Source organism: Anser cygnoides, chromosome 17 (genome assembly GCF_040182565.1).
Source record: "Anser cygnoides isolate HZ-2024a breed goose chromosome 17, Taihu_goose_T2T_genome, whole genome shotgun sequence".
Taxonomy (NCBI): domain Eukaryota; kingdom Metazoa; phylum Chordata; class Aves; order Anseriformes; family Anatidae; genus Anser; species Anser cygnoides.
Window position 1 is genome coordinate 6,496,163 of NC_089889.1, and position 27,307 is coordinate 6,523,469.

Consider the following 27,307-nt stretch of genomic DNA (forward strand, 5'->3'; position numbering starts at 1 on the left):
CTTTCCCTTTCCCTTCACGTTTGCAGCCTCTTTTTTAAAACAACTTCAGAGATACTTCCCAAAGCTGCTGAGTACATCAGTGTGCTAACGGGACGCGGGGAGTGCGGATGCCGCTCACGAAGCACGTTTTTCACCCTCAGCCCGGGGGCGCTGGGGGTGTCTGGGTGCCCCCCTAGGTGGGGGATGCACCTAGGTCAGGGGATGCACAGCCCCCTCCCCGGCACCCCCGCGCTGGGAAGCGGCCAGAAACGAGCAGAAGCGGCGCCGTCCGGAAGCTGAGAGGTGGCGCAAGGTGCCCTTAGGGGCTGGGAGCTCTCCTGGGAGCAGCCGAGCAGGGCCGAGCCGCGCCGTGCCGAGCTCGGCGCCGCACAGCACCCCGCTCCCGGCGCTCCGCACCGCCCCCTCCCCGCCGGAGCGCGGCACCGCCTCCCTCATTAGCATCCTTCCTCCTCCTCCTCCTCCTCCTCCTCCTCCTCCTCCCCCCCCCCAGCCGGCGGCCGGCCGCAGAGGGGTGCATGGCAGCAGCAGCCCAGCCGCGCTCCGCTGCGCTCCCCGCTCCGGCCGGGGGGGCGATGTGAGCGCGCCCCCGGAGCCGCGCCCCCGGCTCGGAGCGGAGCGGAGCCGAGCCCCCCGCGCCCGGCGGCGGCAGCGCGGATGTTGCGCGGAGCCCCGCGGCCCGGCGGAGCCCGGAGCGGGGCCGGGGCCGGGGCAGGGGCCGGGGCCGGGCCCTGCCGGGGGCGGAGGCGGCGGCGGGAGGTGCGGGGCGCGGGGGGATGCTGAGCCCCGCCGGCCGGCCCCGCGCCCCCCGCCGGGGGATGCTCCTCGTCGTCGCCCTCTGGCTGGCGTGCCGGGAGGCGCCCGCGGCGCCCACCCCCGCGGCGGACGACATCAGCCGGGGAGTTGTGAGTTACCCGCGGACCCCCGCTCCTCTCCGACCCCCCACCCCCCCGCCTCTCGACCCCCCCCCCCCCCCTTTTTTCCTCTTCCCCCTCCCCGGCCGGCTCCGGCGGCTGGAGATGCTCCGGTGCCCTCCAGCTGGCACCCCCCGAGCGCCCCGGCACCCCCTGCACGCTGCCCCCCTTAGCACCCAGTGTCCCCCCCCCCCCCCCCCCCCAAGGCCAGCACCCCCCGGAGGATGCGTCCCCCGGGCGCCCACGGAAGCCGGTGTCGCCGGTGTCCCCCCGCCTTGCGCCCGCTGTGTCGTGCCCCCCCCCCTTGTGCCCTGTGCGTCCCCTTGCAGCCATCGCCCCCCCGCCCCCCAAGTTTCCCCCAGCCCTGTGCCCACAGGGCGATGGCCCCAGCGGCGCTCCCACCCGGATGGCAATTTTTTCGGGCTCTAGGAAAGGGCTGCCTGCTCCCAAAGGCTCTCCGCCCGCGGTGGTGGCACAGGAATTGGCAGCAGGAGAGCTGAAATGGCACGTTTGGTGGGAGAGCCAGCCCTGGGCTGGGGTCCAGCTCAGGGACGAGGTGGGGGATGCTCCGTGCGGGCTGCGGTGCTTTTCCCACCCGGGTGTGCTCGTGGTCCCCCTTCTCCGCACGCAGGTGCCCACTCCGTTTGCAGGCAGGTTTCTACCAGGCAGCAAGGTTTACCTCGTGTCCCTGGCACATCACGGTGCCAGCAGGTCCGTGCAGCTTCACGGGCAGAGCCCGAGGCTTTTCTCTTGGAGGAGGAAAAGTTTCTTGCAGCTGAAGCCAGCCGCAGCGAGAGGAGACCTCGGCGCAGGGAGGAGAAGCCCCACGACCCCAGCACACCCAGCTGCCGGGAAGCCGGCCGCCGCTGGGCATGGCCGAGCGGTTCTGGGGCTGGACCCGCCACTTCGGAGAAATTCCCCGAAATTCAGCAAATTTCAAACCGCTGCCTGCGTGCCGCTGCGAAGGAGGGAGGGAGGCTTTTGCGGCGCGGCAGGGTTACCTAACAGGGGGGGCTCGCACGGAGCAGTGCGCCAGGACGCTGCCGCTGCCACCGCCAAGCGCTGCTCCCGCTCCCAGGCTGCTTCCCCAGCCCCTGCCTGGGCTCTGGGGAGGACAAAGGATGTCCTTCCCCCTCGGTTCCTGGCAGAATAGGAAATGTGGGGAAAATGAGGCACATCTGCATTATTACGGTGCATTTGCTTCCCTCTGTAACCAAATGTTAAAGCTGGGATTAATATTTAATGCAAACAGCACATAAATTGGTGTATTCTGCCCCAATCAATTTGACTCAAACTTCATCTTTGACCTGCTTTTACCCTTGCTACCCTGTGTGCTGCACGCAGCTTTAACAGGTTAAGTGTTAACACTCGAGGGGACTTATTAGTTCCCGCTGACAGCCCTCGGGCATCAAGGTACTTTTTGTCCTGGGCTGGATCTGAGCAGTTCAAACCCGTGCCGGAGAGCTGGGGCTGTCTCGGGGAGGAACGGTGCCGGGGACGGTGAGAGCTGTGCGGAGGTGAATGTGGGTGAGGGGAGGTACCGAGGGCTGTCAGACCCAGCCCTGTTTTGGCTGGGGAGTAGGGACTGGATGATGCTCGATGCGCGTCTCGGTGATTTCTCCCCTCCCATGGGTGTGCTTCTGGGGCAAATCCATCTCTTTGGCTTGTGACGGCACGGGTGGGAATAGGACTGAATTGACTGTAAAGCAGGTTTGTGCTCGTGAGCAGCAGGGAGCAGAAAATGCCAGGTGTTTTCGGAGGTGTTTGTCAGGAAAATACCAGTGTGGGGGAAGCGAGCACTTTCAGAATAATTATTTGACATCCACCTTATGAAGCAACTAAGAAATTAAAGATCTGTGATGCATTTCAACCAAATATTTGAAAGCTAGGAAGCATGAAACCATGGCAATCGAAAGCTCCGCTAACCTTTGAAAATCATATCCAGCGGTTCTCTGCAGCAAATAGAGCACAATGTCAACAGAGCTCCCGCGTTCAAAATACCCCCCCAGCAGCTGCGACGCCTTCTGCGCCGAGCAGGGCTGCGCCTCCGAGCTGCGTGCCCTGCTCCAGTCCTGCATGGCTTTGGGTTGGATGAAGCAGCGATGCTGGGCCAAATTAAAGTTCAGCAAAAGGAACGAGGGCTATAACTCAACGGCAGCTCTTGTTAGAGTGCTGCCCAAAGCAATATAATCCTGACCGATTCTACAGATTTCATTACCAGTGGAATATCCTGCCCAGTTTATAAATCTAGCTTGATTATTAATGTTTTTATTGTTCTCCATTAGCTGCTTTAACAAAGAGAGCATAAAATAGCAGGTGGAATGGAGCTCGATTTGAGTCTTTTCCTTGAATTTTAGCCCGTTGGGTCTGAGATTTACTACTTTGCCATTTGCACTGCTGCCTTTTCTACAACGAACCCCCCCCACCTCCCTCACCGGCACACTGAAATCCAGCGGGTACCTGCAACCGTCCCAAATTGCATCTTTTTATGGCTGTTTTACTCGAGCGTCTCAGGGGCCCAGGCAGTGAGAACTTCACACACGTTAGCAGTAAGCGAGTAATGAGGGCTCTGCCTCCTCTGGGCTTTGAACCAGGTCCGGAGGGAGGGCTGCCTTTAGCTTTCATTTTTTGTAAGAGCCGGCGCGGTGCGATCAATGTTGACCTGGAGACCCGCCGGCTTGAAAACGAGCCTAATGCTGAACCAGCAGCTCCTGCGGCTGGGCTGCCTTACCCCTGCTGCGGGTCCTGGTGGGGAATGGGGTGCGGGTCGAAGCCGAGCAAGCTTTGCCCCGAGGGAGAGGCTTTGCCCTGGTGCTGGGGCCGTGGTGGTGGTGGTGGCATCACGAGATCAGCCCGCACGGATGCGGGCCCTGCGGGTGACAAGGGACGTGGGAGCACCAGAGAAGTTTTAGTTTGGGTGTGAGAGCGTGGGTGCAGGGAAGCTGAGTGTGAGCCTCTTCTTCTCGACTGCATGGTTGAGGGTGACAGGGAAGGTTTGCCTGTGCTCCCCAGGCGTTTCCCCAGCTGGGGCTCGCTGGGCATTCCTGGGGGCTTGCGTATGAGCGATGCCTCCCGCTCACAATGCCGGTCTGTGTTGTTACTGGAGGAGTTGCTCCCAGGGGATGGAGGCATTTGCATTCATCGGTGGAGGCCATGGACCGCGTCCCCCTCGCGGTCCCAAGCGGCTCTTTGTTCAGGGCAGGGCCCTCGCCTTTGTGGCTGCTTCTCATTTGAATGACAAGGATGTGCTGGGGGAGAGCAGGGCGGCGCTGAGCCCCCCCGGTGGGCTGGGGACACACAGAGGTTCCTCTGTCCCCACCTCGGGGAGCGGGCAAGAGGGTGAGGGCTGCGGAACAGCCTGTGCCCTGCACCTCCCAGGTGCTGGATTTCAAAGCAAATCCCATCCCTGCTGGGGAGATGGGCCCCGGGTTGGTGTTTCAGTGGTGCTCGGCCTGCCCCTGGAGCAGCTGAGGAACCAGAGCATCCATTTACCCCGTCCCTCAGCTGTGCCCACGTGTGATCACCTCCCTCCCACTCGGCTGGGAGCTTTCCCGAATTGCCCCACGGCAGCATCCGGGGCAGGGCACGGCCTCTGCGAGGCACGGCGGGTGGTCTGGCTCGGGGTCTGGGACAATTAGCCCTTAGCAGCAAAACCCTTGTGTGGAGTTAAGCTGTTCCTTCTACAGCGAGAAACTACCAGACGTGTAGCGTTCTGTTTCTGCTAATGGGGAAATTAAAAATTGATGATCCCAGTTGGAGCTTCCTTCAGCTTTCTGAAATGGCAAGTGTTGCAGGACGAAATAGTAGGTTCCCCAAACAACGATGCATTCAGGCCAACTGCGTAGGGGCGAGGAGCTTTGCTTGGCCCCTCTGCCATGAAAGCGCTGCGTTCCCTTCCAGCACAGAGCTGCACCCATCCCAGGTTCATGAATTCCCTCCAAGAAAGCTTACGCTACCATGGGAAAAGAAAAAAAAAAAAAGAAAAAGCACTGCTGGTTACATTTTAAGGTACCTCTTGAAGCCAAAGTACAATGCAAACTAAATTGGCTTGACAAAAGGCTGGCTGGAAGCTTCCAAATAGACAGGCTCCTGTGAAAGCATTTAATCTGGTATTAAAGCCCTGGCTGGTCTGAACTGCTATTTCCTTTTCAGATATGAGTTCCCCAGACCTCGAGATACAGTAATGCAATTTTGTCCCATGCTTGGCTGCTATTGTGGGCCCAGCCGTGTGAACTACCCGGGGTAGTTAAGCTAAATTACCCGCTTTAGTGTCACTGGGGGCTTTCCCATGCCTGGGGGAGCAGTGCTGGCGATGAAGCAGGCGAGCCCTCGCCTGGCTGGGTGCTGCTGTCCAAACCGTGCCTGGTGTCCTTGGGGTGGGCCAGGATGTATCCGGGCATCCTGGGACCAAAACTCCCCTTCCTGAGCCCTGACCCGGCTTGGTGGAGGATGGGAAGGAGCTATGCCCCTGTGCCCTTCTATTTCCCCTAAAATCATCGTGGTGTTCATGCAATGGAGGTCGCTGTCTGCACCTGACTCAGCCACCTCGCTCCTGCAGGATTTTATTATTCTCCCTCGTTAAATTAACTTGCAAAGAGGTGATGTGAAGCGCAGCACGTTCCCATCCCTGCTGTGGCCAGCCGGGGCTCTCCCAGCCTGGCGCCTGCGGTGACAGCGAGCTCCAGGAGCTGCCCGCCACGGACACGGGTGTGACACGGGTGACGCTGTCACGAAAGCAGGCTCTCGGATGTCCCCGACACCCTGCTTTGTCCCCGCGAGTTCATTAGCGCTAGCAGCTCGCCGTGAGTCATCGCTGGGGCCGCGTGCTAATTTCTCATTATTTACTCATTGGCAAAACCGCTGCAGGAATGGACTGTGCGGCTCGGAAAGGTCACACTGCAACAGAAGAAACCTTTATTTCTGGAGTGCCGCGAGAGCGGGCACATGCCCAGCCAGGACCTCGGGGCTCATCCAGCCTCATGGGGGGGACAATGCCCGAGGGAAGAGCCCTGCTCCTAAATGCAGTGCACCCCATGCAGCCCAACAGCAGGTGGGAAGCCTGGGCCACCTCCTTGTCACTCCTGAAAGCCTCTCGGTTAGGGGAGAGCTGCTCTTGAAAAGCAAGGGTTTGCTTTCAAAATAACCTGAGCTCTGAAAGCAGTAGTTTTCAAAATGCTTTCTTTAATCAAAATCACTTTAAATGGGTAGATTTGGGAGTTTCAGAAGCTCTTCCCGATGCGTGCGTGCATCTGCATGTGTCTTCTTTGTCCCAGATTTTTATGAGGATTGTCTCTGATTTCTGGGTCAGAGAATTAAGAGATTTGATGTTACATTAAAAAAACACACCAAACCACATATGTGAAGTTAAATCCAGTGCAAAAAACAAAGCAGGCGTGCGGGGGCGAGGGAAGAAGCTGCTGAAGTCGAGCAGAACTGGAGAGTTTTAGACGAGCGTCATGAGAAACTGCCTCTGACAACAGGTTTCTTCAGAGAGAAGTCCTGCAGTGACTGACATGGAGTAAATACCAGAGTTCACCGAGGAGTGTGGTCTTCAGGTGAGACTGACGGTTTGATTAGCCATGGTGATTTAATAGAAGAGAACCCGATTAAATCTGAGGAATTTCCTGCATCAGAGCAAACCATGGGCACCGCAAATCGTTCTTGCAAGAAATCTGGAGATGATCTACAGTGCCCAGCAAGAACAATCCCAATAAGGTGATTTGGAGAGCGGCAGAATATTCGTGGGTGTGGGGTTTCTTTTTTTTTTCTTTCTATTTTTTCCAGAGGGATTCTATGCCTGTTGACTGTCAGTGGTCAGGTGGAGTTGTTCACATCATCTGACATATTATTTCATCCTGACAATATTGATCTTTTGGGTGAAAAAAGCAATTTTACCTGTGTCACAGGGTCCTTGCTGGAAGGTGATGGACATGTTTGGATTATATTGTCTTGTTATTTAACAAACCCCAAACGGCATCCCCTGCGGCTCAGCTCCCAGCTGCTGAAGATCACCCGACAGCCAGGCTCTGCCGTTACATCCTGAGTTTACTCTGCAATTCGAGTTCATCTTTTGAAACCTCCCTATGCACATCCTTCTTTCAGGCGCCACACAAAAGCTTCCACCATCCAAAATACAAGAGGGAGATGAGATGTCTGGACTGTTTCAACAGAGGTCTGAAATACCTTTGCAGCTGCTGTCCTGGGTTGTGTAGGTTGCCCGTCCTGCACTGCGGTGGAGGCACCTAACCCTTGTACAGTTTCCCAAAGGCCCCCATCCCAAACCATCCAGCTCAGGACTTTTTCCACCTTTCTTCCCACCAAGTGACCCTTGCTGGAGATGGCAGATTGTTACCAGAGCAAAAGAAAACTTCATGGGTTGTCAGCGTTTGGGAACCTCGCCATCTGAGGGTTTTTTGAGGTTGAGGGAGCAGATCTGGGAGCGCTGTTGGGACCAACTGACTTTGGAGGGGCCTGAATGGGATAAAAGACGGAAAAGATGGGTGTGCAAGGAAGGCAGTCACATGGGATCCCTACTGAGAGGCAAGCTGGACACACTCATCTGAAGAAGGGTTCATGTGGTTGGCAGCTACAGGCTGTCCAAACCACCACACCTCTCGGCAATACTGCTTGTCCTCAGACTTGGATGGTCGGCGTATTGCTCAACCCTTCATAACAACTTGTGTTTCTCAGCGAGATGTCACACACAGAAGTACTAGGGCTGGTGTCCTGACTGAATTGCACCTCAGGACGCTGCTTCTTGCCTTTCAGATCTTGCTGAGTGAGAGAGAAATAAAGCAGTCTCTCCTGGTTTTCCTGAGCCCACCGTGAGGGATCTTCTCCAGAGGCATTACAGCCACCCAGCAGTCCCTGTATCCCAGCTGGAGCTTGGCCCAGGCTTGGTGCATGGTGGGGACCGTGGTGAGGTCCCCGGGCCTGTTCCACCTCATTCCGTGTGTTTGGTTAATTGTCGCTGTCCTTCTGGCACGTCTGCTACCAGAAGGGTGGCCAGCCACGCTGCTCGAGAAGTGTCTTTGCTTCTTTGATGTCTTCTCTGCATTCAGTTGGCTTTTATTTGTCTTGTTTGTTCTCCGTTTTGTTGTCACTTGGCAAATTCCCCGTTGCTCTGTACCAAACCAGAGTATGTTGCTGTCTCTACCTCTGCACCCTTCACATCAGAGATGCTTTTCTGTGCAAGAGCAAAAGGGAATGGGAAAGGGAACCCCCTCACAGACACACGTGAAATGGCAATGTGTTTGATAGGAAAGCACAGCTGAGGAGAGTTAGGTGGTTTGGGACTTTCACCACGTTTTGTTTACGCTGCAGAAATGTATCCTCCAGGCCTGATCAATGAGACTCTGAAACGAGGAATAATCTTGCTTGGCCTCAGCCGGCACTAAAGTGTACAGCAATCCCGTTCTTCCTCCCAGGCTGGATGCATGTCATATTTCATGATAGAATGACAGCCCTGTCAGACAATCTGCTGCTGTTTTGGCATTTCTAATACACCTTGTGCTTTGGTATGCACTCACTCAGTGTCCAGCAAGATCAAGATAATGTAGAGGAAAGCAGCTGCTGTGCTCCAGGGCCCAGACAGGCAGTGAGCGGGGAGATTTGAGTAGTCTTCTGCAAGCTCACCTGGATTCAAAAACTCCCCCAAGAAGACCTCACATTTATTTTTCTGTGCTCAGAGCCATGAACACCAGGTACCTGAGAGACGAGATGTGGTTGCTGACTAAACTGTGTGGTTCTATGAAAGGCAGCCTGGGCTCCAAGCACCAGGTGCTCTAATATTCAAAGGCTTCTCCTCATGAAGGTGTCCAGTCCTGTCTGGCGCTGGATGGCTTTCACAGGGTCCCTTCCTCTACTCAAACCGCAGCAGTGTGTAGAGTCGTGTCGTGGCGAGTCGTCGGCCCGCGGTGAGTCTTGGCCCCGCTCGCGATGTTGCCGTGGGGAGCCGGAGGGGAAGGGTGTTTGTGCCTGGCTTGCTCACAGCAAGAAGGGGAGGAGGTGCTAGCTGGGGCTGAGCAGCCCAAGAGCCCTTCTCATGTGTTTTTGTGAAACCTGGGCTCTGAACAAGGGGGTGAGTGAATACATAATGATGCTGCATTTGCACCTCCTCGTCTCATTGCTGGTTTCATGGGAGGCCTGGCGCTGTGTCGCTTGGTGTGGGCACAGGTCGGCACTGCTTCCTTTTATCTCTCCTCTGAGTGGGTGCTATAAATTTGCTGGTGTGTGAGGTAAAACAGTCTAAGTCCTTGCTCGCAGCTCTCCCAGGTGATGCCCTGAAGTGGCTTCTGCCTCCCGGACACCGGGAGATGAGGTGGCTGACACCCGGGTCGGGGTAGGTGCACCCCTAGGGTCTGCTCTGTGATTCCAAGGGCTGAGCCGGGCCAGCCCTTCTCAGGCAGCCTCCTGTCAGCTGGGGGTTTACTTTCCCCGGTCTCTCTCTTTCCAGCCAGGTCTGTCCCCACATTGGTGTGTGTCTGGGGCACGCCAGCACCCTGCAGACACAGCCGTTTGCCAGAGGAGCAGCTCCTCTGCTCCCTGCAGACCCTACCTCAAGTAACACTGCGGGCCTCGCGGCCTGGTGCTGCGCGCCTGCGGGATGGAGGGGGTCAGCGGAGATGGGTGGCGGCGGTCGTGGTGGTGATGGCGGTGGGTCGCTCTTCCCATGCCAGGCCCCTCTCCGGAGACCTTCAGCACTAGCAGAGCCTCTCCAGAAGAGCACCCTCCTGCACCTGGGGGCTTTCTGGAAGCCCTGTTCTGCGGTGGGGATCAGCGGGCGCTGCCTGGGGACACCGCTGTGTCCCCGGCGGTGTCGTGCCGGTGCCCTCTTGTGGAAACTGGGGAAATATCCGAGGAAATAACGTGCGTGCTGCGCTGGGTGCAGGCGTTGGGAACCTGCCCGTGGTATGCAGGCAGGTGCCTGCCCCTTGGTGCTGGCTTCTGGTCACTAAATCGCTGCACGGTGACAGCAGCCGTGCTTTAAGTAGGTAAAATCTGCAAAATGTCTTACGCACCTCCATGCTCTAATTCTGCACTTTCCCCTCTGCCTCTTAGCAAATACCTTCAGCCGTTAAAGGCAACCTGTCTCCTGCGTCTCCTGGGCGCTTGGCAGCTCCGTTCTCTTCCACCGATGGTTTCCTGGAAGGAAGCGTCTGTAAATTCCAGTGGTACTGGTGGAGGTCATCGGTGCCAGCCCAGGGCACGGGCCGTGCGTCGTAGGAGTGGAAAGGGAGCCTGAGCTGTGGCAGCTTTGTGTCAAATTCATCTGGAGTCCTTGGGGTGACTCGCTTGCTGTCCCAGCCACATCATGCCTGTCTGTGCAATCACAGATAATCGTTTTTGCTTGTCTGCTTAGAGGAATTGTTTCTCAGGGCAAGGACATCTGCTTTCTTGTGGCTCTGGGATCATTTCTCAGCCTCTACATTATCAAGACCCACATGGTGTCTGAACCCTGACGGTCCTGAGCAGATTTCCCTTCAGTTGTATTCCCAACATTGCATACAAGGAATTCAGTACTGGGAGCCAGGCTTGTGCAGAGCCAGGTCTGAATGGGGGCAAGGAGCTGAGCCCATCTACACGTGCTCAGAGAGCCCAGATCATATTCAGAGCCAATAGACGCAACTGTAGAAATTTAATTAATGCTGCAAAACCCTTTAAAGCAGAGTTTCTGGCAAGACTGCCAGCTCCACCATGCGAGCAGATAGGATGCCTGACCAGCCTCCGCAGGGAACTGTCACAAAATAACAAATGTTTCTTTGCCCGGATGGTTGCGAGGACAACGGAGGCGATTGATATGGCACGCTCTCCTTCTCCAGGGTAGCCTTGAACCCTAGAGAGAAAACGAACTGGCAGCCAGCTCCTCCCAGCACATCACCTCGAGGTGCTCCAAGGAGCCGAGAGGGGCTGGGCGGCAGCTGGGGGAGACGAAGTGCCCTCCTGGACCACCTGGAGAGGGTGCAGGGTCTGGGCATCATCCGTGGGTGCTGGGGTAGAAACACAGCAGAGGCTGCGTGCCCACGTTTCTTTACCTTCGAGGGCCATAAGTGCCTATTAGATGGAAAAAGGGAGCTCCTGCTCTTCATTAAGGATCACAAAGGACTGAGTTGTTTCCACGGCATCCTCCCAGCCGAAGGACGAAGCAGAGCCAGCACTGCGCTCTCCCCAGGCCAGGCTGGCGGGCGCAGGAGCTGACCTCGGGATGAGCAGCCGCTGGAGCAGCTGCAAACAAATCCTTTAAGGACTCTCCTGACATAAATAAACATGGAAAATAAATGATGTCCCCGGCACGCTGCCCTCAGCTGATGGGAAACAAGCTGCATTACCATCGCAGTTCAGTAACCTGGAAGAGCTTCAATAGCAACCTGCTCACCAGCCCTGGGAGCCAGGGGAAGGCGGAGAGCTGCTTGGGACTGTGCAAAACAGGATTAGGAAACGTGGCAGAGCGCTAAACAGTGCGGGGAGAAAGTACTTGAACACAGATTTACGAGTGACGATGGTTTTCCTACGAGGACAAGCAGAAAGAAAAGGCGGTGGATGTGCAGGGTGAAGGCGAGGGGAGGGCGCTGGGTTTCTGTGCTCAGCTTTGCAGCTGTGACCTGGGAACAGTGCCTGTGTTCCCACAAGTAGTAATCATACTTCCTGCAGGGAAATGCACTGAGAGTTAAGATGAGGTCACGTAAATCCTCCTAGAGTACTCAGTGATGTAAATCCTATCCCAAACAGCGCAGAATTAGTGCCCAACAAGTAAAAGGCTTTTTTTGGCTGCAGACCTCCCTGGAGGCACCTCTGGCTTCAGGGTACAGGCAGCTGGCACGGGTGGTGGAGACCACGGTGCGAGCACCCAAGGGCTGATGTGCACATGTGGGACATCCTCTGGTCCCTAATGCTCACTGGGTCTCTCGGGGAAACATTTGCCTTGCTCCTCATGGTGGGCTCATGGCATTTGCATGACATCGTTGGGGCAGTGTGCGGAGGTGCTGGAGCCTCCATCCTGCCTGTGCCTGCTGACCAGCAGCACGCTGTGCACACTCTGCGCCCCGCTGCCATGCTAAGGGGCATGTCCCGCTGTTCGGGGACCTGCGAGCATGCAGCCAGTGCTGGCAAGAGCAGGGAGAGACGGGGGGAAATGGCAAATATTCAAGCTCCGTGACCATTCATTTTCCTTGCATTCTGTGTAGCCGCAGGCAGGCATGGTGAGAATGATACGGATTTTAGTTTTTAAAGCTGAGAATTTGTCTGGTCGTTGGGCACAAAACTGCAAGAAGGAGAAGCTTGTTTTCACTGCAGAAATCTCCCGGGGCTTTTGAGAGTTTTGTCTCCTTTGCCCCATCCCCTTGGGCCGCTGGGCAGTGAGGAACCTCTCCCCAGCGGGGTGTGAGCAGGGAGCTTCTGCCTCCCGCTCGCTCCCCGCTCCGTGCCGGTGCTGGAAGCATTGCTGCACGCTGGGCTGCCGTGTCCTGCTGCGACCTTTTGCAGTCTGTCTCTGCCCCACGTGTTTTACGGCTGGGGAATCATCGCTTCCTTTCTCTGGTGAAGTCCTTTGGTGGTGACAAATGGGAAGCGCGGCTCATCCCACCTTCTGCAAGCCTCTGGCTCCCCTATATTAACCAGCGTTTTTTCAGCCCTCCCTGAAAGCTCATCCATTGTAACAGCATCCCAACAGAGCAGCCACATTCCCGCTGCTATTATTTACGCTGCTGCATTTCTCTGGCTCTTTTTGGAACACCCCCCAGCTGCCCATCTCCTGGCAGTGCTGGGAAATGATCGCTGGGCTCGTTACTAATGACCTGCTAATGAGCCGGGCCTCCGGACACAGGCACGCTCGTCCCATGCACTGCCCATGTTGTATTGGCTGCCCACAGGGATGAGGGGATGTTTTGACCTGTAAATCCCATCTGGTTTATGACCAGAAGCTCCTCCTGGCACAGGTGGCATCGCTGGGACCGCTCCATCCAGGTCTGCGTTAGCCAGGCACCAGAGACGCGCCGTTCCCCGTAGGTGAGCAGTGACACAGCTAATGGCTTCTGCCACTTGACAAATGTTCCCTGACACTGCCGGGGAGGTCATTGGATTTCCCCCAGAGCAATTTGTCTTCCCTTCCCCGCTGCGCTCGCACTCAGTGGCGGTGAGGAACAGGGCAGCACGGCACCCGGTTCCTGAGCCGTGCTGCTGATCCCGGGCACCGCCTGTCCCACAGCCCCAGGGGCCAGGAGCATTGCATCCAGCCCCGTTCACACCCCGCGTTTAAAATTATGGTGGCACGTAGATGGAGAAAAATCTTTTGGAGCAGCGCTGGCGAGCGCGTCGCTACCGATTTGCCAAGGCAGGGAGCCTGATCGGAGGTGACAGCGGGGAAATTGGCAGAGAAGCAAGCTCCAGGCCCAGCGAGCATCCCCGCGCTGCAAGGCGCTCAGTTCTGCTGCTGGCCTGCCAGTGCTGGTGGGTGCACAGCGCCACGGCCAACAGGACCTGTCCTTAGCGAAAGATTGAAACCGCTGTGAGCTCCGGGAAGTTTTGTCCGGGAACCAATACTTTTGGCCTCACTCCGTAACGCTAAATGAAATGCTAACTTCAGCCGTTTAAAGGAAAAACAAGCACATAAACAGAAATCTCTAAGCAACCACATAGCCAGACCTTGAAAACAAGTCCGAGTGAGATGGAAGAGTCTTGAATTTTCATGTTGGGGTCGATGCTGGGTTATCTGTGCCATGGGGAGGGCACTATGCAGAGGGCGCAGGATGGGTGCAGAGCCCCAGGGCATTGCTTGTGCTTTCCCTGGGCTTTGCTGCCAAAGGAGCAGAGCATGGCAATGCCAAGCCTTCAGGAGAGTGGGAACTGAGACCCAGGTCTGGAAGGACGGCGCTGCTGTCCCCAGCACCACTTGGGTCCTGTTGCACTGCTCTGCAGGGAGGTGTTTGGGCCTTTTCCAAATAGCTCCCGCGTGGATGGAGGGATGGGGTCTGCGTTTCACATCTCATCATCTGTGCGACGTGAGTAATTCAGCTGTCTGTTAAAACCTCCCGAAATTGGCCAATTTTGCTGAGGTTTAAAATAGATTATATCCATCTCCTAACATCGGTTTTGCAAATAACCACTTGGCAGCTTCTTAAAATGTTAAAGATAGGGGCTAGGCTGCGCACTGCCAAGGAGAAGACATATTTAAAAGAGATAATATGTCTTCTGTGTGAGCTCAAATGAGGAAATAGGTGTTTGTGAAGCTCTTTAAAGCGTGGTTACGTCAAGAGCAAGAAGATCACATTTGTATGCAAGGTGAAGAAAGGAGTAGCATTTTTATTTTCCTTCTCCTCTGAACACTTGCAATCTCCCACCAGAGAAATTGGTGGTAATTCCTGCAAACCGACCTGCCTGGGTCAAGGTGTAATTTTGAACCTTGAGTACCTTTCACTTCAAGAGAAATTCAAATGATTTGACTTTGACACCTTGGCAACCCATCACCAGAACAAATAGGGAGATAGAGACGGAATATGCGGATGGCAGCCGGAAAGCTGCATCGATCCAGGCTTTGCACAGCCCTGGGAAAGGCCAATTGCTGCTTCCCCAGCACCCAGGAGCCTTTTTCATTGATTCACCTCTGTTTTGGGTAATTGGACATCAGGCCACATGAATTAGAAACTTGGGGTTTGGGGTTCTTTTTTGGGGTGTGTGGTGTGGGTTTTTTTTTGTGTTGTTTTTTTTTGTTTGTTTGTTTTTCCATTTCTTTTTGGACAATTCTCCCAGTTTTGAACAAAGGAAGAATTAAGTTTTGGGTCAGAGGGTGAGGATGAGCTTGTCGCAGCAGGATGGGTCCTGGGGTTGTGAAGGGGATGGGACTCAGCCCTAAGCTCCTAACTCATCTCCTCACTCCCTAAGCTCCTCTGTAACTACCACAGCTTGGACTTCGACAGCCCAAATTTCTCGTTGCTTTCTGAATATTCAGCTTGCTGCCAGCCACGACAAAACCCCATGGCAAAGGCTGTTTGCTCCTGGGATGGTCCCAGCTGCACGGGGCTGGATTGGGCCCTTTGCAGGGCTGGCGGCAACCCAGAGCATCCCCTTGGGTTTTGAGGGGTCACGCACTGAGTTTTGAGGGAGGGGTGTGGAGGAACTTCGTGTTGCCTGCGCTTCACCTTGAAGCCATCGGCTGCAAATCGCTGCTTTGCCGCTGTGTTGTTGCATCAGTTCAGAGAACTGCCAGCACCCAACATGTAACGCCAGCTGCGCTTTCATCAGTGCCGCTGCAAAATCTGACGTTATCTTGGAGTAATGTCTTTATTCCCAGCCTGGCTCACTTGCAGGAGGCCCGTGCAGCGACCGCACTGCCTTCCAGGCACGGTTAGCCTGGGGCAGGGGAGCTCCCCGCACCTCTCCCCCTTCCAAAAGCAACACAGATGTAAGCAGTGCAAGCAGGGCTAGGGGAAGAAAAGGCTTCTCCCAGGTGGCAATCAGGCCGATCCACTTCAATAGCTTAAAAACACTGCCTCAGCAACCGGGAAAATATGCACATGTGCACACCGTTCGGTAATGACTAATTTATTCACACACCTGGAACTTAGAAACTTAAGCACCTGCTTAATTCTCATTGACCTCGTTGGGTCTTGGACACAACTGCTTGCCGTAGTGAGACCAAAAGAGCGAGAGCTTCCACCGTGAGGCATCTTCTGTCTGAGCCGTGCCTTTTTAATGCAGCCTCGAATAACTGCAAGGAAGGAAGGAAGGGAAGGGAAAAGCCTGGCTGCACAGATGCCTGTGGTCCAAGTCCTGTTAGTTGCATTGGGACAGACGTTGTGCAGGTGGGTTTGTCTCCGTTTTTATGGGAAGGAAAAAGGGAGGCAGGCACATGAAAAATTTGGGTGTTGTGCTGCTGTGTAATTAGGAAAGCTGGCAAAGCTTGTTAGAAAACTGTTCATTAAGCAGGTGCTGGCTGTGGGCTACAACAAGCTGCTTGCCCCTGGGGGTGAGGCTCTGCCTGCACCTCCCTGGGGGCACTGGCACTTCTCAGTAGTGTGAGACCTCCCCTGTGCTGACACACCGTGGTGGCTCTTCTCTGTCTGACCCTGGTGTCATGGTGCTGAAGGGAACATCCTTGCCCAGCCCTGGCTGTGCTGTGGGTCTCCAGGGCAGCAGGGACTGGGCAGCTGAAGGCTTCCCCTCCTGGCTGTGCTGGTGCTGCAGGCTCGCTGCCAGGCTCTCCTGCTTGTGTGCCTGCCAGGGACCTCTCCTGGATATTGATGGTCGCCACGAGATGCTCTTCTTGCACAAGCTCCTCCGTTATGGCTTCTGAACGAGCACGTGTGGCGTGGAGGAGATGTATGGTGTTGTCTTCTGGGTACCCTGGTGCCCCATCAAAGTGTCAGGCACCGAGAGGGGCTCCAAGACTGCTGCTTTTGGAGGAATTGGTGCCTCGTGGTGCGTTAAATTATTCACAGGTGGTTTTGTTGGTGGCTGGATTGAAGAGTTAGGATGTACGTGTGAAAGAAAGGTTTTCAATAATGAAATAAGGTAACAAAAAGATAAAGCCATTATGGGCGTAATTAAAATGATGCATAACCATGTGTTCTCCGTGTAGCTGCTTCAGCTCTCATCCAGCTCGTTAGCCTGAGTAACCAGCCCCCAGGCTGGGTTCGCCCCCTGCTCTTGCTGGAGATGCTGCAGAGCTGCCCGGAGCAGGGCAGTGGCTGGTCCCTCGAGGACAGTGCTCCTGTCTACCCACCTTCCTTTGATTTCTGGGCTTGGAGAGTGGGCTGCTGTATGGAAAGGCAGAAGGGCAAAGTCTTAAAACGTTTTTTTTTTTTTTCATATCCTTTCATTAGCATATTCTTGGTTCAAGGCATTCACAGTCTTTGAAGAGGGCGCTGGGGGAGTTTTATACATCCCGTTATGGGAAACAGTAAATATTTCCTGCTCGCCTATTAACTAATCCGCTTCTTGGCAGGGTGTAGGGAGCAGGCAGAGCACTGCAGTGCGTGACACCGGGAACACCTCCCCCGGGAGCAGCCACCCCCCGGGACACACGCAGCGTGCTGATGGCCGGGGATGGAGGTAGCTGCTGAGCAAAGCTGGACCAGAGCATCCCAAAACACCACCCTGCAGCAGCCTTTGTCCTGATGGACAGTGCAGCGTCCTGCTACCATGGGGCATATCGCCCATAAAGGGCGTGGGGTGGGAGCCAAGCAACCTGCGCATGCCCTGCCTGGGCTGTGGGCATCGTGCTGGACTTGCACCTTGCTTGGGTGGGGAGCCCTAGGTGATGGCCGTGTAGGACCTGCTCTGTCCCTCCGACCAAGCAAGGGGAAGGACAACATCTGAGGATGCTGCCCCAGTTTTCCTGAGGTATCCTGGAGATGCTTGTTCAAAAATGCTGCAAAAAGAGCTTGAATAATGGCATATTCAGCCAGCTCCTTAATTTAGAGGAAAAAAAATAAATTATGGGGGGTGTCATCACTTCTGTGTCTAGTCCCAGCTGGAGCCTGCATTGTGGTAAGTTCAAAAGTGCAAAGAAATCTCACCTTCTGCAAACTTCTTGTCTTTCCTTGAAGCCCCTGCAGCAGCCAGAGCCTGCATGAGGCTGCGTCTCCAGTACCTTAACAACATGAAAGGCATCTCTCGAGCCTCCCAGTTCAGAGAGAATAATTTAAGCTTCTTTAACCTTTCCTTATCAGATTCGTTTCAAAAGGAGCCTTGCTGTAAAGTCCACCCTTATGTAAAGTTAAAATGCACTCGGGGTGGCTCGGAGGAGGCTCTGCTGCCTTTTGCTCTCCCCCTCCCCAGTTTCTCTGCCCAAGCAGCAGGGGTTTGGGCTTTTCCTGGGACATCCCTGGTGTCAGGGTGGCTGGCACATGCCCGGATCCTGCCCGTACCGGCTCCTCACTGGGGCTGCGCATGGGGGGAGCCAGCAGAGCCCCCAGCAGCGAAGGGAGGCGGCAGCAGGGTGCTGAGATGGCTGCCCTCGCTGCCACGGTCGAGCGCAGTTTCCCATTTAGCCAGGTATTCGCCAGGGGCTCTCTTGCTGCTGCTCTCTGCTGATGCTTGTCATCTTACCAAGCAGTCTGTGAGGTTCCCTATCGGGATGTGCAGTGCTTTCTTCTCCCCCTCTCTGTGTGTTTAATAACCTGCCCCCCCCCCGCTGCTTTTTTACACACCGTTTTTTGGGAGGTGCCGTGGAGAAGCCTTTCCCTGTACCACCCCATCGAGTGGGTGCAGGAGCTGCCCTATCCATCACTCACGCTGTGAGAGCCGGGGAGCTGCGTTAATGCTCCTTGTAGTGCAGCACGAGGGCTTAAGTGTAGGAACTCGGACACGATGTGGACAAAGAGCCCATTAAAATGGGCCCTGCTGAGCTGGTGGGCTGCTGTTCCCATCAGCATCTGCTCGCTGCTGCTGTCCTGCTCGCGGCTTTTAGTCGGATTAAATGCTGTTGGAGCACTCCGAATGTGTTTTCTGCTGTTCCTCCCTCTCCAGCCATCCATCAGCAGCCACCTTTAGCTGCCGTGCTCGTCCTCTGAGCTTTGGGCTGGGTCTGGCCACGGTGCTGCAGGACTGCGGCTCCTCCACCTCCTGGTGCGGGGCAGAAATCCCAGCCCCTGCTGAGCCGTGGGGTTTTGCCCTGGTTTTGGAGGAGCTGGGGCTTCACTTGTCCTTCCCCTGCTGTGTTTCATCCCAAATCTACCATTCTAGAAAGTGGCAAATTGGAATGGATTTAAAATTTGTTTTTTTTTTTTTTTCTTTTTTTGGCTTTCACAGAGAGCCCTGAGGGTGCTGAGATCAGCACATCTCAGTGCATCGTAGGTGGACGGGACAGGAGAGCACTGGGATGCGCCATCCCAGCATTTCCTCTCTAACTGTACCCGTGTTTTGCTCGCTTTTAGCCTAGTTGTGAGCCTCCCTTCCAGCCGGGCACGTGGGCTGTCTGCATCTACACGGCCACCCGAGCGGTGTCCATCGGATGTGTGGGCGGTTAGAGACACGATGTCCTAGCGGCCGGCAGCAGCCTGGATGAGCAATCCTGCCCGGCGCTGAGCCGCCCCCGCTATCTGACGTGCCTGGGGCTGGCCGTGCTACATCAGGGTCCCACGAGAGCTGCCCTCACTGTAGCTGCACCCACCGGGATCTGGTAGGGAAGCGCTGCTGGTGGCTCCTTCGCACACACCGCAGCGGACGCTGTTGGGTTATTTCGGGAAGAGCAGGGTTGGATCGGACCTCTGCAGTGGTGGAAGTGCCCTCGGTGTTTGGGGACAGGCCAGGTGGGACAGCGAGGGGTCCCAGGTGTCCCAGTGCTCCAGCGTGTCCCCTGGGAGCACGGCTCTTGCTGCCCCGTCCCTGTGCCCGTCCTGTGAAGGGCAAATATACTCTGCTCTCACCAGCCGTGCATCCAGCAGCGTAGGGGATGCTGCCTCAGGACAGAAAAAATCCTTCCTGGCTGTTGTCAGTCAGTAATTAGGGCCTGATATATGTGGATTGATTCGATTTCTTTCTATTTTCCCCCCAGTCATTACCTGGCTTTGTGTGGCTTGAAATATTCCTGATGATCATAAAATTATCTTGGCCTTTTTAAAAGTCAATACCTGCTACTTAGTGAAACCATGAGCCTACAGGCTGGAAAAGATTCAAGTCTCGCTAGCTTAGCTAAAAGGCATTAATTCACGGAATATATACATGACAATGCCAGCCTAACTTGCAGCAAGTTCTGCCCACAGGATTTCTTCCCTTGTCTACAAGACAGACTTTGGACATCTTTTATTGCTCGGAAAGCTCAGCCTGGGGGAAAGATTGTGCAAAGCCGAGTGAGGAGGGGACTCCGTACCTTCCTTTCGGTTACTGAGCTGGGAACAAGGCCTCCCGGTTTTGATGCTCTGTATGCAGGTGGAAAATGGGGACGAGGAAGCCCTGGGGTGAGGGCTCTGCCCTGCAGCCTGGCTGAGCTACTTTGGGGTTCCTGGGTGTGCTGGGAGCTCTGCGGCTCGCTGCCAGCCCACGGTCACGCAGCCAGGCTAGCGGCTGGCTTGTGAGGCAGAAAGGGGAGGGGAGAGAATGCAAAAGGTATTAATTGAAGAAGAAACTAAGAAAGAGGGGAAAAAAAAAAGCCTCGTGTGTGTCCCCATTCAGCTTGCCCACGCAAACCTGGTTTCTTTCCAAAAATCCACAGGACCTCCTGCAAGCAAAGCTGCCACTTTTCCCAAGGGGCTTGAGTACAGAAAAGCCAAAGCTCCCAAAGCAAAGCTGCCGTGGGTTTGTTAACCATCACGGCCCAAATGTGCACGGGTTGACAGCACGGCTGCAGTGCTGTCCCGTTTACCGAGGGTTAGTGGTTGTACTGAGCTGCTGGAAGAGCGTTGATTTGGGTGCTTCTAGATTAGGCTATTAAATAAGTATGTGATGGGCAATCGATGCAAAAGATTAAACTTGCATTAACTTCTGGTTTTACATTTTGATTTCTTGGTTATTTTGCCCAATAAAATTAACTGGGATTAATAGCTCAGTCGATGAAGTTGGTCTTCCTGCGCTCGGGAAGCTGCATCCCTTTGAGGAAGGGGCCGTGTCCTGCTGCTGCTGTGGCTTGCCTGGGGACAGCCCTGCCCAAGTGGGTTAGTTGCACCGCTGCAGCAGATCTGCTCGCACTGAGCCTGCTATGGAAGAAAGCAAGGGATAATGTCTGCGCTGGTGGCTGCGGCTTCTTGCAGGAAAAATCTGTGCAAGACAAACCTGGTTTGTTATCGTGGCTAGACAGGTCGCAGTAGCTGACCTGCTTAGAGCTGTGTGAGTGCTCTCCATGCTGCTTCTGCAGGCTGGATGTAGCCCAGAACCCCTCCTAAGAGGCAGGTTTAGGTTTGTGGAAGGTTGCAGGTATTCGGAAAGGTCAAGTTGTCATGTTTCCCGTGTTAAAGAGCAAATAACGCTGATTTACTGGTGCTGTTTTCTACTGTGCTTGCTGCAGTTTGAGCACAGCAGTACTTTTCCTGAGCAAAGCAGGAAGAATTAAAATGAGGACGATGAAGCCATCGCCCGCCCTGCTCTGCAGGTCTGTTGCACGTTCAAGGCAAACCCCGAGCCCGAGCCCAGCAGAACCTGGTGCTTTGCTTTATTCCCTCCGAGGACGTACCTGTTCCACCTTTTTCAACCTTTCCAGAGGGTTCTGCTGGCCTCTTTCCATAGCAATGTCCATCACCACGCCGCAGCAGGGTGCGGGACCTACGGACTCGCTCTGCGGCCGCAGGACGATGCTGGTCACCTCCTCACTCATGCTTCAGCAAGAGAGGACATCGTCCTTGTGGTATGTGGGGCAGGAGACAGCAGGCCCGGCCAGTTGGCTTCCACGTAGCTAACAAATGGCATGCTATCCGTAGGGCTGAAGTGCGTGGCGGGGCACGTTCCTGCTCCTGCTGGAGGAAGGCTGTGGCTGGCGGGCTGCAGATGGTCACTCTGACATTTTCAATCAAACGTGTTGACAGAGCTTGTGTCATGAGGCTGAGGCAGTTAAAATATATGGGCCTTAAAGAAGAAAAAAAAAAAAAGAAAGGGAAGAAAACAAAGCTGGTATGATTAAATGGATCCAATTTAGCAGATGGGTTTTCTCCTCTGCCGTGCAGGATGGCTGTTCCAGGAGTTTCTCGGTGTTTCACATCCACGCAGGACTGCAGAAGGCCTCTCTGTGTAATGAGTTTGGTTGGCGTCAGGCATTACCCCTGTGGTTCCTGCCAGAATGGGGCTGGGGGGTAAATTTCCCCATAAATCTTGGGTAGTGCGTCAGCTGCTCGGGGCTGTCCCTCTGTCCTGCCATCACCAAGCGGAAGCCTGCTTGTAGCAGTGATCTGACAAGAGACAAATGCCCACCTCCCTGCAGTGCTCGTGCAATAAAACCCAAGCCTGGTGTGCCAGAGGTGTGGCTGGGGGCTAAGGAGAGCAGCCATAGATGGAGCGATTAGATGGGGTCTTCTTAGCTCCGTCCCAGTGCGGGGTACTTGACTGGGAAGCCCAAACCCCTTAAAAAGCCCTTCAACCTCGACATCTGTCTGCAAACAGACCTAATGGGTATGTGAAGTCTGGCTGCTTACACCTAGGAAGGTGAAGGATGCCTCCAGCTGTGTCAGGCTGTATCAACATCGCGGAGAGGCCACAGAAGATTGGGGATATTTTCCCATTACAGCCCTTTCAAATATATAAGTTTTATAATCTTTTCATTTCATCATTTGCCGCGCGGCGGGGGAGAGATGATCTCTGTGCGTAAATGTGCCTGTTTCCAGCCGTGCTGGGAAGGGGATGTGCACGCACACAGGCTGGAGGGTGGGGGGAAGAAGGCTCATTTGTCACAAGCCTGGAGTGTAAAATCGCAGGCAAGGCTTTAATTTGCATGTTGGTGCGAGCAGGATGGCAGCGAGTGGAGACACTGCTGTAATTAAGATCAGCTGTGGATCCAAGACGTCCCGCGGGGCTGGGATGGCACAGAGTGCAGTCATGGCAGGAGAGGGATCATCCGCATGTCAGGGCTTCAGATCACCCCCACCCCTCACCCTGCAAAGCTGATGTGAAAAATCCCGCAGACTTTGAAGGGAGGAGCTCAGGGATCCCTGGGGAGCAGCACCCCAAACTGCACGTGGGCACGGCGGGACGCTTAGTCCTTCAGCTCACGGCTACCGAGTTCCCTGCCCGTTCAAACAGACATGAGTCACAACAACAATATTTTGTACCCGTGTTCTTCAAGGGAACATTAAAAGCCACTGAAATATTATTTATTGTCCGCAGCCGGAGTCAGGCCGTGCATAAAGCATCGCCTCTTGCGGGATGACTGATGCGCTGCCTTGCCGATGCCACTGCTCACTGCGACACCTCGCAGGCTGCTTGCTGCTCCTCTTTGGAGCCGGGAACAGGGATGTCTCATGAGGGACATCGTTGTTCACGCATGATGCTCGTTGTTGTTCATGCGTGATGCTCGGTTGAGCCCAGACTCAGGCTGTCCTCTTTGATTTTGGGGAGCATGAGGACCCCTGCTTTGCACCAGGCAATTAACATAAGGTGCTGGCTTCAGCCCTGCGCGTGGCACACAGGAGCATGGAGACGAGTGCCCCAAAACACCTCTGCTTAATTAAACGCCCTTCTGTGCCCTGACCTGTTTCTGCAGCGCACCACCAGCATGCGCACTTCCATCTCCCTCCGATAAATGCAGCCCCGAGCTTCCCCGAGGACAGGCAGGGTTCGGAAAGCTGGACGGCTGTGTGCTGACACCAGCATCCCACGTGGCCCTGGCAGCACAGGGGAGCACCGAGGGTCCCCCGGGGAGCTGCAGCCCTGGTGGGGGCAGGAGAGGCAAACAGACGTGGTAGGAGTGCACAAACCGCAGCTCATACCCACTTCTCTGGCCATCAGCAGCTGCAGGGGTCCCGTCCGCACGCAAGCGGTGCCGCGTAATTTGGTGCAGCTCGCAGCGCCTGAGAGATAACAGTGTGTGTACCTCTGTATTTATTTTTATGCATGGTTTTGGATTGGTGTTTTGTGGAAGTGCTGGTAAGAGCAAGCTCCGGGTTGCAGGGTTCGGCTCTTTGGCAAAGCCAGGTTCTGTATAATTGTAATCGCTCTAGGGAGGTGTGTGAGCTGTGGTTTCGTTCTGTTTCTGCTTTGTTCTGGTTGTTTTCTGCAAAACTGCTTTGGTCCCAGGCCATGATTAACACAAGTTCTCACCGAAACCAGAGTCTTCCTGGTAGCCACGAGAAAATGCCCTGGACTAGTGAGAGCAAGTTAAATTATTCATTTCAGTGTGGTTGTTTAAATCACTAAAGAATTTTGTCGTGTTTTGCAAACTGTCCAACATTTTGTCATGTTTTGGGGGTCTTTTTTATCTCCCTCTGTTCAGTGGGCAATTTCTCCTGGCTCCCACAGCCTGTGGTTGTTCCTGAAGTACTTCTGAAGAGTTCCTCCTGCCTGCTGTTTTCACCTTAGGGCTGGTCACCCGAGGACTGCGCTATTATTGCTTCCTTTTGATTTAATAGCCTCGCTCCTGAACAGAAGGCTCTTTCTTTTCCTTTTTCTTTCTGTTCAGCAGTTGCCCACAGCATCAATAATTGTTGAAGACACTCGTACGGCTAATAGAAAGAGCCTGTCAACAAGAAAAGCTCATTGTAATACTTCTGTTTTAAAGAGCTTGTGGGAAGCCACAGAGCCAGCCAGGTAGCAAAGGTGCTTTTCCTGCAGTCACACAGACCCAGGGACGTAAGCAGGCTAAATTCTCTCCCAGATGGATGCTCTATTTCACACTCCAGCAAAGCTTCAGATGTATTGATTTCTTAATGTCACAATATTTTCATTGCTAGAAACTAAATGGGAAGGAGCACTGAAGACCCAGCCCGAGGGCTGCTGAAGCGAGCGCAGCGTCTGCCGTCGGCAGCCCCGGCGCCAGCCCTAGCACGCAGCGATCACAGACTTTGAATTCCCAGTTTGCGGGGGGTGACGGAATTTCTGCGGCGTCTCAAAAGGAAAAGCAAGCCGTGCTGTGAGCATATTTGAACAGGCAGTCTGTGTCCTGAGGTTGTCTCGAAAACCAAGCGTACCGAGCTGGAGGGAAGCGCGATGCTACAAGGGGCAGGAAGGAAGCCGCTGATCTTGCAACTAGTGCGTGGAGCAGGGACGTGCAGCTGGGAGGATTTATCAAGGGAAAATGTTGGCTCCTGGAAGAGGGGGACAGGATAGTAAAGCCATGCTGGAGGTGCCACTCTAAAACCTGGGGTGGAGGCTGAGCGGGAGGCCGTGGATGGCCGAGGCAAACGCTGGTGTTGGTGGTTGTGCTGGTCCGGAGCCCGTCCTGGAGGGTACCCTGCCCTAATAAAAGAGCCAACAAATGGAGTTAGTGAGAGATTTGTTTTGCTGTATAACAGACTGCTCAGTTAGTTACCAGACGTGGTTTGTTTAATGACTGAAACCGAAAGAGTAGGAGCTCATCTCGGTGAGGCCGGGAGGGAATATAGATGAGCGCCGCTGTGTTCTCGATGCGCCATTGACTTTCCCTACGTCCTGCGAGCAGACGTGCTCTTCGGGTCCAATGAGACGGGCAGGCTCGCTAAGCAAAACCGGGACCTCTAAGGTCACCCCGTAGGAGAGCCTCGCTGCGTGTTCTCGCTTTGCTGAAGAGCAATTTGTTCTTCTTTTCAAAGAATTCATCATCCCCTCGCTCGTCTTGGTCCCAATCCAGCTGGAGGATGGGAAGTGTTTGGGAGTTCGCTGTGCAGTCTGCCACGGTGATGTCAACGGCCCACCATCAAATACTCGGGAGGCCTGGAGATTTTAATTAACGTCCGAACATCTGTGTGCAGAGACGAACCAAGAAGAGCTGCCCTTGCAGGGTCACAGTCCTGGCTGGCGTGGTGGAGAGGGCTTGTGAGGGCTTCCAAGGGGGGGACAGCAGCTGCCCTCCCTGCCAGCCTCCTGTCTGGGGAGGAGACGAGGTGAAGGGCTTCAGTCCTCCCTGCTCTCTCAGTGCCTGTCCAGCAGATGTTTCCTCGGGAGCATTTTCCAGCTGGCCCTGCTTGCAGCAGCCCCTGGCTGCTCCAGACTCTGCTGAGTCTTGTGCAAAATCGTCCAGGAAACCACGGATGTTCCTGTGTCCTGTGCCCAGAAAACCCTGGCTTTGCAAAGTCCTGGCTTTGGTTTTTCTTCATACAGAGATGATGTGATTTCAGGGACACGGCCTCCTGCCTGGATTTATTTCCCCGTGTTGAGCAGGGAGAGCTCTCCCTTGGTTACGTGTGGACATCGGCAGGGCATGTGGGGAGAAGACTTTTCTCCTGGCTTCACAACTGCTGGAAGAGCTGCGTCTGGTGACGTTTCATTTAACTCCTTAGCACCACGTCTGAGGCTCGGAGTGATCCGGCCATAGGGGGGAGCTCAGAGCAGCCCTCCAGGTGCTGAGCAGTGCTGAAGGGGATGCCCGGGCGCACGGAAGGGGCAGGGCTCTTCTCACGGGTCGCATTCAGTGACAGCTTACGTGGTTCCAAGCTATTGCTTTACCAAGGTAGAAGAATGCTAATTCAGTCACTTACCTAGCATCCCATTGCAGCTCGATTGACTATTACATGCCAGGACTTTTTTCTTTTCAAACAACTAATTAGTGACAAGGATGTTTCACCACGACAGGCAGCATTATGCAAAACTATTTGATGAAAAAATAAAATATGTTATATATACACAAACTATTCCCTGAAACCTTTTTTGGTGGTTGTCTGGAGTTTCACTTACACAAAATTTTTTGCATCGTTCATTGCCTTTGCATGGAAGTTTTTGGAACACGATGAAAAAACCTCCAGTGACTGAAACCCCTCCAAAAACCCTGGCATATTAAATCTCCACAAAGAAAAATACACTTTTATATTGAAAATACAGGAGAAGCTGTATCTTGTTTTATGTTTTGTCAGTTTTTCTTGCTCTGGAAAGAAACATAAACCAGCTGTAGTAAACATTGCTCTGTGCTATGCTATTCTGCCTGTCTTGTATGTATGGGAATTGATTCTTTGATCTGCAGTACAAAGAGGTTGAAAACACCGTTTCTTTGGTCCGCAGAGAATTTCTTCCTGCATCTGCAGCATCCCTTGATTACCTCGGTGTTTCTGGGAAGGTGCTCAGGATCCGTCCAACCAAAGAGATGCCGATACCTTGTGTAGCACCCGCGAGGGCCTGGGGGACATTGCCTTCCAAATCCCAATAATCTGATTTCATGCACGTGTTGCACAGCAGGATGTGTCATTCCTCAAAGCCCAGGAGAGCAGCAGCACATGCACAACCCTGCAAGCAAGCGTTTGAGAATACAGGGGAGACTGGGGCACGTCCCACAAGACCTGCAGGCAGCCAAGCTGGCAGCTGGGTGCTGGCTGACGGCGAGCCATGCTGGAGCGGAGATGCTCTCCTGCAGGTTCCCCGACGACCCAGATGTCCCGCGTCTGATGTCACCAAGCGATGCGATTTGTCTGCCGCAGACCTTGCTGAGGGACCTGCTGTCTGCGAGAGCTGTAGGTCGTGGCCGTTTGCAACACCTCTGTTGTTAACCTGAGGGAGCATTTAAAGCAAGGGGAGGGAGAGGGCATCGTTAGCAGCTGCATTAACTTCTACCCTGGACTCTGCACACAGCGAATTAAAAAGCTGTTTGGATTCAACCGGCTCCTCCAGCAAGAGCTAATGAAACCCTTCCCGCAGTTCAGCAGTGGCAGCAACAGGCGTCCTGCTTCTAACCCAAACGGCACTTTTTCTCCTAATGAATTAATCAGCTGATTATGTGCATGCGATAGCTCATTAGAGAGGTGTGTGTCAACCTTTGGAAGAAAGTTACTGGCTTTGCACGGCCCAGAGGCTGTTACATCACAGGAGCGCGCTCCGTGGAGTATCGCAGCACCGTATGCGTCGCTCTAATTAATGGGCGT

The 27,307-nt window shown here is 54.6% G+C and overlaps 1 protein-coding gene across 3 annotated transcripts in view; it reads left to right on the forward strand.

The window, feature by feature from the left end:
- Nucleotides 1-511: 511 nt before the first annotated feature.
- Nucleotides 512-27,307, forward strand: part of MMP17 (matrix metallopeptidase 17) — a 51,332-nt gene continuing 24,536 nt past the window's right edge. The window contains exon 1 of one of the 3 annotated variants that reach the window (XM_066979074.1): nt 512-902. In XM_066979074.1, coding sequence (XP_066835175.1) covers nt 774-902 — 129 coding nt within the window. In that variant the 5' untranslated portion in view covers nt 512-773. Of the gene's footprint in view, nt 903-14,722; nt 15,707-27,307 lie in introns of those variants that run through there. The other 2 variants (XM_066979075.1, XM_066979076.1) reach the window with 2 other exon arrangements.